This window comes from Taurulus bubalis, assembly GCF_910589615.1.
Source record: "Taurulus bubalis genome assembly, chromosome: 3".
In the NCBI taxonomy this organism is placed as follows: domain Eukaryota; kingdom Metazoa; phylum Chordata; class Actinopteri; order Perciformes; family Cottidae; genus Taurulus; species Taurulus bubalis.
This window is the reverse complement of record NC_136591.1, coordinates 23,204,136-23,217,958: the sequence shown is the minus strand read 5'-3', so window position 1 is coordinate 23,217,958 and position 13,823 is coordinate 23,204,136. Positions and strand designations below refer to the sequence as shown.

The 13,823-nt window shown below is 42.1% G+C and overlaps 2 protein-coding genes across 2 annotated transcripts; both read right to left on the bottom strand.

Annotated features, from left to right (window-relative positions):
• Window positions 1–5,768: 5,768 nt before the first annotated feature.
• LOC306734248 (E3 ubiquitin-protein ligase RNF146-B-like) lies at window positions 5,769–9,193 on the bottom strand. Its single transcript, XM_079215594.1, has 2 exons — window positions 9,069–9,193; window positions 5,769–8,489 (listed from the first exon to the last, which is right to left on the bottom strand). The coding sequence occupies exon 2, from the start codon at window positions 8,486–8,488 to the stop codon at window positions 7,445–7,447; it is 1,044 nt and encodes a 347-aa protein (XP_079071720.1). The 5' UTR covers window position 8,489; window positions 9,069–9,193; the 3' UTR covers window positions 5,769–7,444.
• Window positions 9,194–10,016: 823 nt separating this feature from the next.
• Window positions 10,017–11,759, bottom strand: LOC306734369 (R-spondin-3-like; the record flags this gene model as incomplete). The annotated part of the gene is made up of 5 exons (XM_079215727.1): window positions 10,017–10,201; window positions 10,500–10,646; window positions 10,762–10,902; window positions 11,092–11,283; window positions 11,690–11,759. 5 exons carry the CDS (start codon window positions 11,757–11,759, stop codon window positions 10,017–10,019), a joined length of 735 nt encoding a protein of 244 aa, XP_079071853.1.
• Window positions 11,760–13,823: the final 2,064 nt, after the last annotated feature.

Below are 13,823 nucleotides of genomic sequence, written 5' to 3'. Positions count from 1 at the left end.
AGGGCTTGATGTGTTATGTGCCCTGTTGTTTTATCCTTATCAATTCAAAGTTCACTGACAGCGACAGGCTGTCCACAATAGTTGCTAGGCAAACTTCAAAGCTTCATCGGGACGAGCTCAATATACCTTCTTTACATGTGTGATTATGAGAGTTACATCCGTCTGAATAGGCCTCTGGTAGCAGACATAATGTCTTCTTGGTTGTCGGAGGCATGTGTGAATCTCAAGCTCCTTCCTGCCTCTTCTCGCCCACTTCCACCTGTCCCCTGCCCTCTGCCCCTGAGCGGCGTCTCTGTCCTGACAAGCCTCTCATTCATTGGAGCTGGGCTGTAAGGGGGGCGGGGGGGTGTACCCTAAAATCCTCTGCTTGTGTCAGTTGCTACTGCAACGGACTCAAAATAGACTGTTAACTGCCACTTGTATGCGTGTGCTTCTCACAAAAATGTGGACAGAAGAGTAACAGGACCACCCTGCTCCAGAGGTTAAACATAAAGAGGACCAGACGACCCGAAACTGAGCTGTTTTACAGGGTTCTCCAATGCTCCTCTTTGCATCATACAGAATGCTTTCTCTTGTTAAAACGTAACAGTCCAGATACGTTTGTCTCGAACAGCATGCATGTTTGTGTACTTTCGAGTTCTACAGTGTTTATGTTTGTCTCCTAAAGTATGTTCCCTCGTTAGCATCCACCTGCACCAGACATGGGAGCGCAGGGTTTCGCAAACAAACGGGGGAGACGGACACCTGTTTTCTGGTCACGTCATGATCTTTTGGTGTTCTTTTTGAGGCTTAGGACGACACTTTGACGCACACCTGACATCAATTTATTTTGCCTGAAACACAAGGAGTTCCCTCTTGTTGTATCTCACAGACATAAGATATAAAATAATACCTAGGAATTAAAAGATAATAAATTAATCAATGAAAGTTAGCCTTCTGTCAAATCCATGTCTGCAATAGTGGCTGAGCCTATTCCTTTTGAACACCTGTATCAATAACAAGCACAATGGGGATTTCCAAGCTCTTGTTCATGCTGGGGTTGTTGGCGGCTTAAATTACGAATTTCGGGGTCAACCCCATTAGACCATAGGTGTACGTCTAACCCCACCACGCTGCACTTCCATTTTTCACACTTTATCTACAAAGCAAAAAACGTCCCATCTGTTGGACTCGTGTCACGGTCCTGCTTCGCTCCATCTTCATCCACATGTCCGAACTGTCAGTGGGTCTGCGTCTGTCCATTGAAACGGCCATCTCAAATGCCAGATGAAGATTGTATCAGTACAAGAGGTGGGACCATCAAGGACAGCCGGGAGGACCCTAAAGGGGTTCTTGAGCATTTTAGACCTCACCATTAAAATAGAATGAGGCCCAAATATCTCCTCTTTGAAAGGCAACCCGTGAGGCTCGCCTTTCAAAACAAGAGCGGGGTGCTCTCGTGGGATTAGCTGGTGTTGCCCGGCAGAGGTGACCATAGTGGTCTATTTATCGCGTGACGAATGACCAATTTGAATTTGGTTTTCAGTGGAGCGGTCAGCTGGGAGCCACTACTAGGCCCGCCGCCGTCTGGCCTGTAGCCCACGCAAACATGTTCACCCCACGCACATGCATACGTGCACACACACATTTAGCACAGCGGGATGAAGTGCATTGAACAACAAGACGATAAGTCTACATGCCAGCAGCTCAGTGAGGCAGTCCTAACTACTATTAGCTAAATGCTAACGTGACAATGTACACAAGGACCAATGGACCATAACACACTCTACAAAACGTTAACACACACACACACCTGGAATTGATGGTCAGAGAGAAACAGCCACCCATCTGTATTTTATTTTACAGTCATACTCAAGGTTACTCACACCTCTACTTGGACTTAAGCCTTTTGCTTTAAAATACTTGATCCCTTACCCTAAGTCCAAAGACAAAAAAAGTATGTTTTACAAAAAGTGTGCCACAAATCAATTCAGTTCCCTTCATTTCATGAATTTACTAACGTCGACGCTTTTCATTCCCACTTTATTTGAACCAACCCGATAGCATTCAATCAAGGTGCAGAAGAGAACATTACATTTCATTTAGCTGACGCTTTTATCCAAAGCGACTTACATTTTTGCTCTCTATACACCATAGACACAGCAACGGGGAGCAATTAGGGGTTAAGTGTCTTGCTCAAGGATACAACGACATGGCAGAGCCGTGGCCAGGGCGCAAAGCACCAACCCTGAAGAGAACCATGAAGAACTAAAGTTACGTTATTAAGCGGAAGCTGGAAAGAAAAAAAACATTTGTTCAGCATATAAAATGTACGCAGTCACACACAAAAAAGAAACCTGCAATATGCAAAAAGTGTTGGTTGAAAAATGACAGACGCCGACACAAATGGCAATACATTTGGTGAAGAGTCCATTAAGACTTGTTTACGACTTAAGACTTGAGACTTGGTCCCACTTCTGCCATTAGTTGCTGGTTCACATGGTTCCCTTAGCTCAAACTAATTCAGTCAACAGCCCTGCAATAAATTATATCTTAATAAAAGTTGTATTTCTTTTGCAATATGATTCTGTTGTCAGATTTATGATCAAATTATGGCACGACTTTGGCTCAAAAAATTTTGAACTGCAATATTAAAAAAGTGATTCATATTGTTGTTGTTGGAGGCATCTTCAACGACTACATCTGTAAAATGAAAGATGAGATCTTAAAAGCCTGGATTTTATCCCCTCCACTTATATTTATGCTCTTTTAAATGGGGTAGTTTGACAATTTTGTGACAAAATTTGAAAAACTCTGGAGAGATGATTGACTTAATATTTCAGGGGAGCGAGTTCTTAAAAGTTTTTAAGCAATTTGTCTGACACCATCTCGACACGACACACATAGCAGAACATTTCTGTTCATGCCTGAAGTCATATTTTTAACTTTTAGCTCAGCGTATGTAATAACGTAGCCAATAAAGTGTACTCCTCGTCTTCCATTTTTATATCTCACCTGTTGCAGACTTCTTCCGATAGCAGTCACGATACATTATAAACCAAAAATGGAGCGTGCGGTCATAGGATACTGTAATTAGAAATGAAGAATACCCATAATATAAACTTTATGTAGTAATGACGTGATGTGTTATAAATGGTGCACTAGCACAAGGCTTAGAGAGGCGTGTCACTTGATAGGCTCTAATGGTGTTAGGTCGATGATGGTTACAGTAGGAGTGAGGTCATCCCTGGCTCCTGGCTGCAGCAGTGAGATACCCCGTCTGTAAATCCCTGTGTTATATGGTTAGAAATACTGATGACATAATGAACATAAACGTGCACGGACGAATACTAAAAGCTCTAACTGCATGATTAAACTGACAAAGATACAGAATGTGTTGCACAACAGCTATCAACATACGTGCACAATTCTGCTGTTTCTTCCACAATGAACAACATGTCAATGGACACGGACAGTCGACCTTGTTGGATGAAAACAAGGACAGAAATAATCCACACAACAACAATGGTCCACTGTTGGCCTCGGGGTGGCGAAAGATGCAGGTGTGACGGGGACTATTTGTGGAGGGATTGGAGACAGTATTTGCTGTGGTGTGAAGAGGGAGGCCATACAGGAGGAATTTCCCCAGGATATGATGGCACATGTGAGGGAGGTAAAGGGCAACCATGTGCGTGAAAACATGTCGCAGTGTTGTCTCCCGTCTGTCTGTCTGTCTGTCTGTGCGTCCGGCTGGGTATCACGCATGCTAAGAGACACACACTCAACTTCTGTCTTCTTTTAACTCGGACGCAATGTAGTGTTCCTCCGACGCTCTATACGTATTCAATCTAAATGCAGTCTGTTTCCATGACGTATAAATCTGCCAGTGCCTCATAGCATGTCAATATTCTTGATGTGCACGGATACAGTGTAAAGAGTTCTATATTTGAAATAATAAATGAATAAAAAATTGTTTCGCGTGATATTTTTTGACTGGCATCTTGAGCATCGTGTCAATGTGCGACAGACTGATTTTATGAGAAGCGAGTCCAAGTTATATTATATTTCATCAGCGCGCCCATTGGCACCTAATGGCAAGTAATCACGACAAAGGCCCTTCAGTCACCACCAAGTATCTATTTTGTCAACAACCTTCATGTGATCCAGTCGAGTTTCTACATACGAGGAGGGAAAGACGGGACAGCTGCACTTTGCGTTGCAGTTACACAAATGTGTCCATTGTTCCATCAGGGAAAGCAAAATATAGAATCCATCTTTGACCTTGTTCTGTTCCAGTGAAAAAGCCCAAAATAAAAAAGGAGGTGCGTCTATGTATCTTCGACCACTGAATCGGTCTGTGTGTGTGTGTGTTATGGTCCATCTCTCACTGAAATGAATGAATGTCATGGCAGTGAGTTAGTTTAATGGACGATGATGTCGGTGGGTCTCAGATGGTCGCTACAAAGACCATATATATATATAATTTACTTTATTTTGTATATATCTTTCATCCCTGTTGCGTCTTCATATATTTTATCTTGTCTGTTTATTTGTATCTTCAAGTTATAAGGCGCTACTATGACAACAAATTTACCCTTGGGGATTAATAAAGTATATATCTATCTCACTGAGAATTAAAATGATTATTTAGAAAGGAATCAACTTGGTTTCTAAAACAATCCCATTTATGATATTTTTTATGGTGGGCCTGGATAAAGGAAATATATAAACAGTACTTAACATTAGTGCTATGTTCGACTTAAGACATTAGTTGACTTGCAATCTTTTGTTGAGTAAAATATTAGTTTACTTAATTCGACAGATCCAAAGAAACATGCAATACGGTGAGAGGTGTGGTGATACATTTCTTGTTTCTAATCATTCAGAACAAACAAAGAACGACTAATCAACTAAAATTATTTGGTTATATTAACCTAATAAAAATAAACAACAGATTAGTCAACCAATAGACGAAGAGGGGGCAGCCCTACTGAACACAAAACAAACATGTCTGATTTCTCAAGAATGGGACATACATTTTAATTGACACCGTCACCACAGCTGTGTTGACCAAACCCTGCCATGAGGACAAGACATTAAATTAAATGTGACGTGATGATGGATGTGATTTATACAAGAGGAGGCTATGCATATTTTATAGGCTGCTAATACAAATTATACCCAAAGCAACACATCTGTTAAAATGTTACCATTCTCGTCATTGAAGTAACAGAACAGTTCTGGGGACGCTCTGAACATCTGGCTCATTAAGACACGTTTGTAATTCAGGTCACAGCCCGTCTGCACACACTGAGCCGGGGCTTTTCTTCAGTTGGCCGACGCTGCAGCTCAGCTGCGTTAGTGACAACTGTCTCGGTTTTTGGCAAAGTCTCATCTTCCTACAAACCTGCACATTCAGGAGGACCATACTTGAGTCAGCACCAGTAAATGCAAGTAATCTTGGTCCCACAGCAGTATTAGACCAGACCAACACCACGATGCTGTAAAATCAATCATGGTTTTATGTAGACTGAAAAAAGTATTATTGCTCTCGTTGGCAGGTTTCCAACCACCCAACACATTTGTAAAAGGGTTTCACACAACAGGTGGTAAATGTTGCTTAATTTGTAAAACAACACCATCTTGTGGGCTTTTACAGTCCACTACATGTAGACCACGCATTTCAAACAGGCCTATGGATCAGTGCCCCTTCTCATAATTATTTAACATGGAAGGCTGAGTATTCATCCATAAAAATAAAATAAAAACACCAAACATATGATTTTAAATTATAGACATTTAATAAGTTGACAAATACAGGGACAATGCCACACACACACACACGTTTGGGTAATTCAGATGGTAAGACAACAGCAAAAGGTTGACAGTTAAAATAATAGCAGCGGAGGCAGAAAAAAGAAACAACAGAGCATGCGAGGACAGCTTGGGATCCTCCAAGTACACGTCAGTGCTCTGATAGTAGCTTTATCAAGATACTATAACAGGAAATAGAAAACCAAATGAGTCTCTACATATATAGTTTGACATGTTCCAGTGGTTTTGCCAGTAGCTTTTCAGCACCCACCTCCGCTCACAACCCAAACACACAGCATTATTAAAACAAGACTTCGACACTAAAGTAGAGGGTAAGCAGTCTCTCCTGCCTTCCACACAAACTCCAGTTTAAATATTAATTAGATCCTGATGCAAACTTCAAAAAATACTAAATCAGCAAGCAGGAAAATGTGAGCAATTTTATTCCTGGAACATTTACATAAACTGCTACAATTAAGCTGAATTTTTACACAATCACTTCAAAAAAGAGAGAAAAAAAAATTTGCACAAAAGATTAGAGAACAAAGAGGGTGTGGTTTAATTTCCCAAGTAGTTGTATTGCTATGTCTAGTGCTAGGTTTTTGGACAGCATTGACCAAGAAGTTACCAAACTTCGTCACATTGTATACAGTGTATTGCTGGCTGAAACTTGCTTTTTAAGTCTTCCAAAAAAATATAATGTGTTAAAGGTCCCATGAAATGGCTTTAATGTTGTAACTAGGGCTGCAAAGTGTCAGGAGATTTCCAGAATTTTTCACAGGGGAAGTTAAACTCAGGAATTTGCACAATAGTAAAATTAAATAGTGAAATTATTTGGAGGGTAATAGACTTTTCTTTTCTTTTTTTAAGTGATAGCGATGCCTTTTATGGCATGATTTGTTTTTAAAGTATTTCCATTTATATAATTGTAACTGCACTGCATTCAGCAGCACTGTTCCATCACATGCACAGATATTTGCCTGCGTCCCACTATATAGGAATTAGGTAAATTTACAATGTCTGCATGCACAGTGTATTCTCCGTTTGCAGCTCAGACTACTACCAACGTTACTGCACAAGGACAACATGCTTTCATCCAAGTTTTGATTAACTTACCAGAATTTTATATCTCAGTTAAACAGCCAATTGTAGCTTAATGCAACAGTGTATAACTTGTCAACTTGAATATTCCCTGAATTTAATGAAAATTCTGGAACCCTAGTTTTATCCGTTTCAGCATGAAAAACATTATTGCGTGAAAGACACTAACATGGGCATTAGTTTATCCCAGTTGTTAAGTAATTGTATGTTAACAGTAGAGAGAACTGTCAATTGTAATATAAAAAACAATCAGCAATGACCCATGTTATTGCTGCTACTGCTAGTTACATTTGGAGACCTGCAGGTTTGGAAGAATCAGTTTACCGGATCCCATACAAAACAAAGATTACATTCAATTGGATGGAGATCCTTGAATATTTTGATATTAAAAAAGAAGATCATATTTGGCACATGATGGATGCGATCAAATATATCCAGTGACACAAAAAAAAAATCTTTCATTTCATGGGACCTTTAAAGATGCATACTACTTTTCAAACTTTTTTTTGTCAACCTGATGAAAGTTGAAGCTCCGTCATCTGTTACCCAGTCACACTTCTGTAATGGTGCACTGTCCATCAGGACTTCGTGAGTGGAGACGGAGCGCAGAGCTGGAGGTCCCGCTTCTTGGAGGCATCCTGACTGGCTGGCTCTCTCTTAACGGTCTTTGCATCGATTCTGCTCTCCCTCTCTCGCACTCCTCACTTTCACTGCTGCTGGATGCAGACTCACACGTCTCATCGTCTCCTTCCACCTCGTCACCCCCTGGCTGGCTGATCAGGAGCTGGGAGAAGGACTCTTCCACACTTGACGGCGAGGGAGGAAGGGGACTGGTAAGATGGCGCCCCAGGAGTGTTGGCGGTCTAACAGGGGGAAGAGATGCCATGATCCCAAAGAACAAAGATTGTAATTGGCCATCAGTGTCCGATCCGTCCGCTGAGTTGACGCGCTCTGTTGCAGCTGAGGTGACAGCTGGTACAGAAAGAATGGGGACAGGTTCGGGGTCTAACCTCAGTCCCGCAACTCCCTTCTTGGGGATATCTACAATGTCTCGCTTTATCTTGCGTCTGCGGCCATGCTCATTTCGCCGATATTGCACCATGTTCTCCAGGTCGGCCACGTACAGAAACCCTGCAATCAGCATCTCTGTGCTTTTCCTTTCCTTAGCGAAGGCCTCCTCCAGCTCTCGGTTGGTCCTTTCATCATACTGCCACCAGCCGTTGCGCCCCTCATAGTACCACGCATAGTCTCCACGGGAGCCGCTCCCGGTTGCTCCACTCCGGCTCACCCCTGCAGCCGCTGCTTTCAGTTCCTCAGGTGACAGGAGAACCGGCCGCTCCAGGAAGTCCTCTGGGACCTCTTGTCGGCAGAGAGCACAGCGCTTGCTCTGCCAGGAGGCACCTTTCACGCACAGGAAACAGAAAACATGGAAGCATGGGAGGCGCACGGGGTGGACACAGCTCTGGAGGCAGATGGCACACTCCGGGGTGACGGTGGTGGAACCAGAAGGGTCTGTATTATCTCCTCCTTCCTCCATCAGCTTGGAGGGAGCCAGGTCATTCACTGAACACTCCACTTCTCCACAGCCTGCCATGCTACAAAGACAAACACATAACTTTCACAGCAAAGAGTTGCATAATATCACACAAGTGTAATTGTGAATGCAAATTCAATGGACATGTACTCTGGTGCAGTTCCCACTGCTCTGTTGATAGTTTTGGGAACGCCCTCAAAAAACACACGCAGCATAAAGTTATGGTGTCTACTAATATACATCAGGGACATTAAGTTTAAAGATTATCCGAGATAAAGAAATGTTAATGACTTCAAGGATAGGATGACATCCCTGAATTAGCACGAGTTACTTCAAAAAGGCCTCCTTCAGCCTGTCTGACTAACTTTACTCACCAAACTACCGCTAAGCTAGCTTTAGCTAACTCGCTAATGTGTTAGTGGAAAAGATAAAAACATATTAACATGAGCTTATATTCTCAGCAGGGACGTTAGAGCCTCGTCTGTTTTGTGTGAAGTAGCAATGTCACCAAGACACCGTAAAGTAAAAGTCAAGCTAACAGTCACCTTGCTAACGTTAACTTGAAGCATATGTAGCATGTTAGCTAGTCGGTACACTTACAGGCTATTAAACCTCAAATTTCAGAATTTATTAAACTCACCTGAACACCTGATGACTCCAGAAGCGTTCTCACCAGTAGTGCAGGCAGATAATAGTCAACAGCTGCATTTAAATGAGGTTATAAAGTTATGTACGCCAAAACAATGGCTGCGTTGTTTTTGTCGGGACGCTGTTGCGCGCGAGCCCATCCGACTTCAGTGCTCCTGGATGGACCTCACGTGCTTCCCAACGCGAGCTTCATATTTTGTAGATCTGGTGCAAGGGTCTGCGCATGCGTACCAGTCCTGATGTAAACAGACGAGAAAAAAGCAGCGAGTTTCACTCATTTCGCAACAAGGACAGCGACAAGTCTGTGGTGTATATCAGTTAATTATGTATTATACTGATGTGTCGTCATGTTTATATCGAGTATGTATTTGCGCAATACCCAATTCATAAATACAATATATAGATAATCATATTGCTTGATTTTTTTCATACAATTTTCATTCTGTTAACATATGGTGGTCATGTAGTTAATGATCAGAGGCGTATCATTCGAGCAGTTTTGACTTTAATGCATGCTAATTAAAGTATGTCGGGTCATTTGTTAACTATGTGCTTTGCCTTCTATGCTAATTATTGTACGGTCATAGTAGAAAAGGCCCAGGTGTGCTCAACAAGTTAGTAAGGTAATTTACCAAGGTTGGCCACAAGTGGCATCAATTTAGCACAGAACTGCAATTCATATGAAATGTCTCTAATTCAGCTGAAATCCAGATGCAGCAAAGGTGTTGAATTTATAGGCGCACAATAATTGTATAAAAGAACATCAGATCCAGCCACCCGTTTTATGACTTTATTTTGGATTGCATAGAAAAATCTCTTAGATTAATACATCTTTACAACTTACAATAGTTTACACAGCCAATGTAAAAAGTGCAATAACAAATTGAATATTTCTGCAATATAAACAAATAGTCTATAATTCGCTCAAATTTATTACAACCTACTCTGGTCTCTTTTTGATGACACACTTCCTGATCTCCGACACTTCTGGGCAGGGGTCACCGTCGACACTCGGAGACTGCAGAACGTGTCGGTTGCGCGTCTCCTGTCCCCTCCTGGAGGCCCGCATGCTCCTTTTACGAACACATGGACCCCAAGCTGTCCATCCCCCAACCTCACAGTGCACTATGAGGAGAGAGGTGATGAGAAAGTACTCACAGGTAGCGAGAGATTAAAAACTTGAGACACTGTGCGCTCCAATCCCCATACTTTTTGTGCAGTATGCCAGAAACACTAGGATGTCCTACTGCATCCGGTCTTCAAATTAAAAGTATGTCCCGATTGAATGCATACTGCACGCAAAAGTGCAAACTTTGTAAAGGAAGCTGCAGCATGAACTAAAAGTCAAAAGAAAAAGCATGCGATTTGTGTATTTGACTTCTTAACTGTGTGGAAACAGTTAGTGACAGTGAATTTCTCTCACCTTCGGGAACACATTGCATGAGCTCCAAGTCGGGCTCAAATTCCCTCGGGCAGGTGAGATGGCACTGACCGTGGAGAACGTAGAGGTCTGCTCGACACCGCTCACACACAGACTTGGTCACACACGTCTCACAGCCGATAGAGCACTCTGAGAAAGGGGAACACAAACAGCTTACATTCTGTAGATCCCTGACATCATGGACCTTAGTGCATGCACAAAGAGACACACACAGACAGACAGACAGACAGACAGACACTCTCACCTGTGCATTCTCGCAGCTCTGCATTTTCCATCATCCCATTTGGACAGCTGTTCTCGCATTTGCCACGGAACAGGAAGTGACCGGGGTGACAATGTGTGCAGAAATTTTCACTGAAACAGGAAGAGCAGTCCTCCTTACACCCTGCAGACCAGTGGAAAGAAACTTTTGTCAGCATGGAGTGACCAGTGTAGTTTGTCTTATTCTCAACACCTTCCAATAGTGGACATACGTGTATATAAAGCCTTACCCTGGGGTTCTGAACCAGATAAAGTAGAGCTGTTGACTAAAACACCTTTCTATCTTTCCTACGTGTGCCCCGTTGGTACCTACTTGCGCAGGTGCTGATGTGTGGAGAGCGCATGCCATAGTGACCCCGGGGACATGAGGACACGCAGGTGCCCCTCTGCCGCATCCCATCCAGCTCTAAGTGGAAGAAGAGGCGAGGCATGCAGGACAGGCAGCCATTCGGGACAGAGCATGTCGCACAACCTGCTGGACAGAGTCCGCTCACGGAGGAACTACCTGTGGATAACGGAGTTTAGAGATATGACAACCTGACGGACTGTTTCCAACTACAACAGTTTGATATTATTCATGTGCTTGAGCAAATGAAACAGAAGAAAATAAAAAAATCAAGCGTGCTTAATTTACGCTATGCAACTTTACAGGCGCCGGGGGTTTATGAGAGCAGGGCCAAGTTTTCACATTCATAGTATGCAAGTGGATAAAAACAATGGAATGACCACATATTTCCCTCAAAACTGATAAAATACATTTATTGTCTCCATATGTCTCCTTTCTCCCTCTCGAAAAAAAGGGGGGGGGCTGGGGGGGGGGGGGGGGGAATAAGACGCATTTCACAGGAGCAGTGTCTAACAACAGAACAACAGGATTAAGAGAGGTGGGAGTGACGAGCATGAATACTTACGTCTTGTCCTATCGAGGCCTTTTGTGAGGTTCATGAATTGCAGAATCCAAATTAACGATGGCGTCCGCATTTTTCCTTTACCTTCAGTGCGTCATCGAAAGACACTTTGCATCACATCCTGAATCCCACGATATACATTTTTAAATAGGTATCCATAAGATGTCATTCAAATGGACCCATGCAGGGACTCCCGTCTGGGCAGGAGAGCAGTCGAGTGTGGAGTTCGGCAGAATGTTTTCTAAAGGAAGAATCCCATGTGCATTCCATGAGATCGCTCACGCCGGCAGAATGCCATGCAGAGAGCAAACAGAAGAGAAAAGCATCAAATGATAGTCACAACGCAGATCTAATGCAAGATTGGGTTTGCTGCTCATGGGCTTGTCTCTGCGGTCTGTCTCCCCCCCCCCCCCCCCCACACACACACACACACACACACACACACACGCACACACACACACACACGCTCACACTCCCTACCTCCTCTCCCGTTTAACCCGTCCTTCATGACCCTCCTCCTGATCCACTATCACATCAAACAGGATCTCGTCACAGAAGTGGAATAACACTGTAATGTCTACACAATGACACGTTTCTCCTCACGTGTCACATACTCAACCTGTATTCGCTAAGTAAAGCTCACCATTCTGGGTCTTTTAAAGCCCCCCCCACACAAATGTGTTTTGGCTTATTGTTCACATGTTTGACCTTCACTTGGCAGAGTTTGAGTTGATCTGTGCTCACTAAGTTTAAATCTGAGTTTGAGACGTGTCTGGAGTTGAGCTTGACCGACTGGAAGTCTGTGTTGGTCCAATAAGCAGCTTGCACGATGTGATGTAGAAACTTGGGAGAGTGCACACACTGAAAGTACATATTTTGTGTCCACTACTTAAAGTTTCAGAAAATAAACATATATTGTTTTTACAGACTGTGGACTTTTTTATTTTCTGATTGAAGGAGAAAGTGTAGATGTATTCTTAAAAACTAAAACTATTCTTGAAAATATTATTAAATTATTATTAAGACATCAAGTGAAATACCATTACATTATTTGAGCAGTTCGATCAATTTGTAAAAAAGAATTATATAATTTATTTTTCTTTCTTTCTTTCTTTCTAAAAAAAAAAAAAAAAATTCTATATATATATATATATATATATACACATATACATATACATACATACATACACACACACACACACACACACACACACACACACACACACACACACACACACACACAGTGTATATATAATATACACACACATTATTTTGTCAACTTAAAAATTGTTTTTCCAATGACACTCTGTTTGTGCCAAAGCAATATCACCGCACAGCTTGTTTATAACACATCAAATACAAACTTTTTTTTAAAACTACAGATCTATAAATAAGCCTGACTACTGGTAAATAGTGCCATGTGTACCCATGACAACAACATATGCCTCATGTGGTTCCATTTAATAATAAAGCATGACTATGTTTTTTTTTTCATCACAAGATCAACACCAGCTTTTACAGAATCTTCTCACACAGCTGGGATGAAGTCACAATAATGGGTTATAAATAAATAATAAAAATAAAAACATCCATAGCTGAAACATTGCCCACGTTTTTTAGATTTAGTTCAAGTTCAGCCATGATTGGGGACTTTGGGTTTTCTGTGAAGACCGGGTTCAATGACTACAACAAATACAAGTTGATTTGACTACCTCCCAGTGAGAAAGTAAAACTTGAGGGCTGGAGGTGTCAGAGAGCATCTGTGATTCCCACAAAAACGCTGGAAGGCGATAAAAGCCGTGGGCTCCAAGGGATCTGTTGTTTGGCGTCCTGGTGTGTTTTATCGCATGTTTTGGGAACTCTGTGGTTCTCCAAACAGATTTGAACTCTCCAGAGTTCCCTCTTCTTGGAACCGGTTTCTCGCTGCAATCCTTTTCAGAACCTGTCAAATCTCATAGAATCCAAAACTTGGGGTTTGTAGCTTTTGCTTATTTCTAATCGGTTTCTCAAAAGTGTTGTAAGAATAAATTAATTTGATGACTCTGCGGGGCAAGTACATGAACAGAAAACAATGACACACTTGAAAACCATGTGCTCCTTGTTAAGAAAGGCACAGCAAGTTATCATAATAACATCT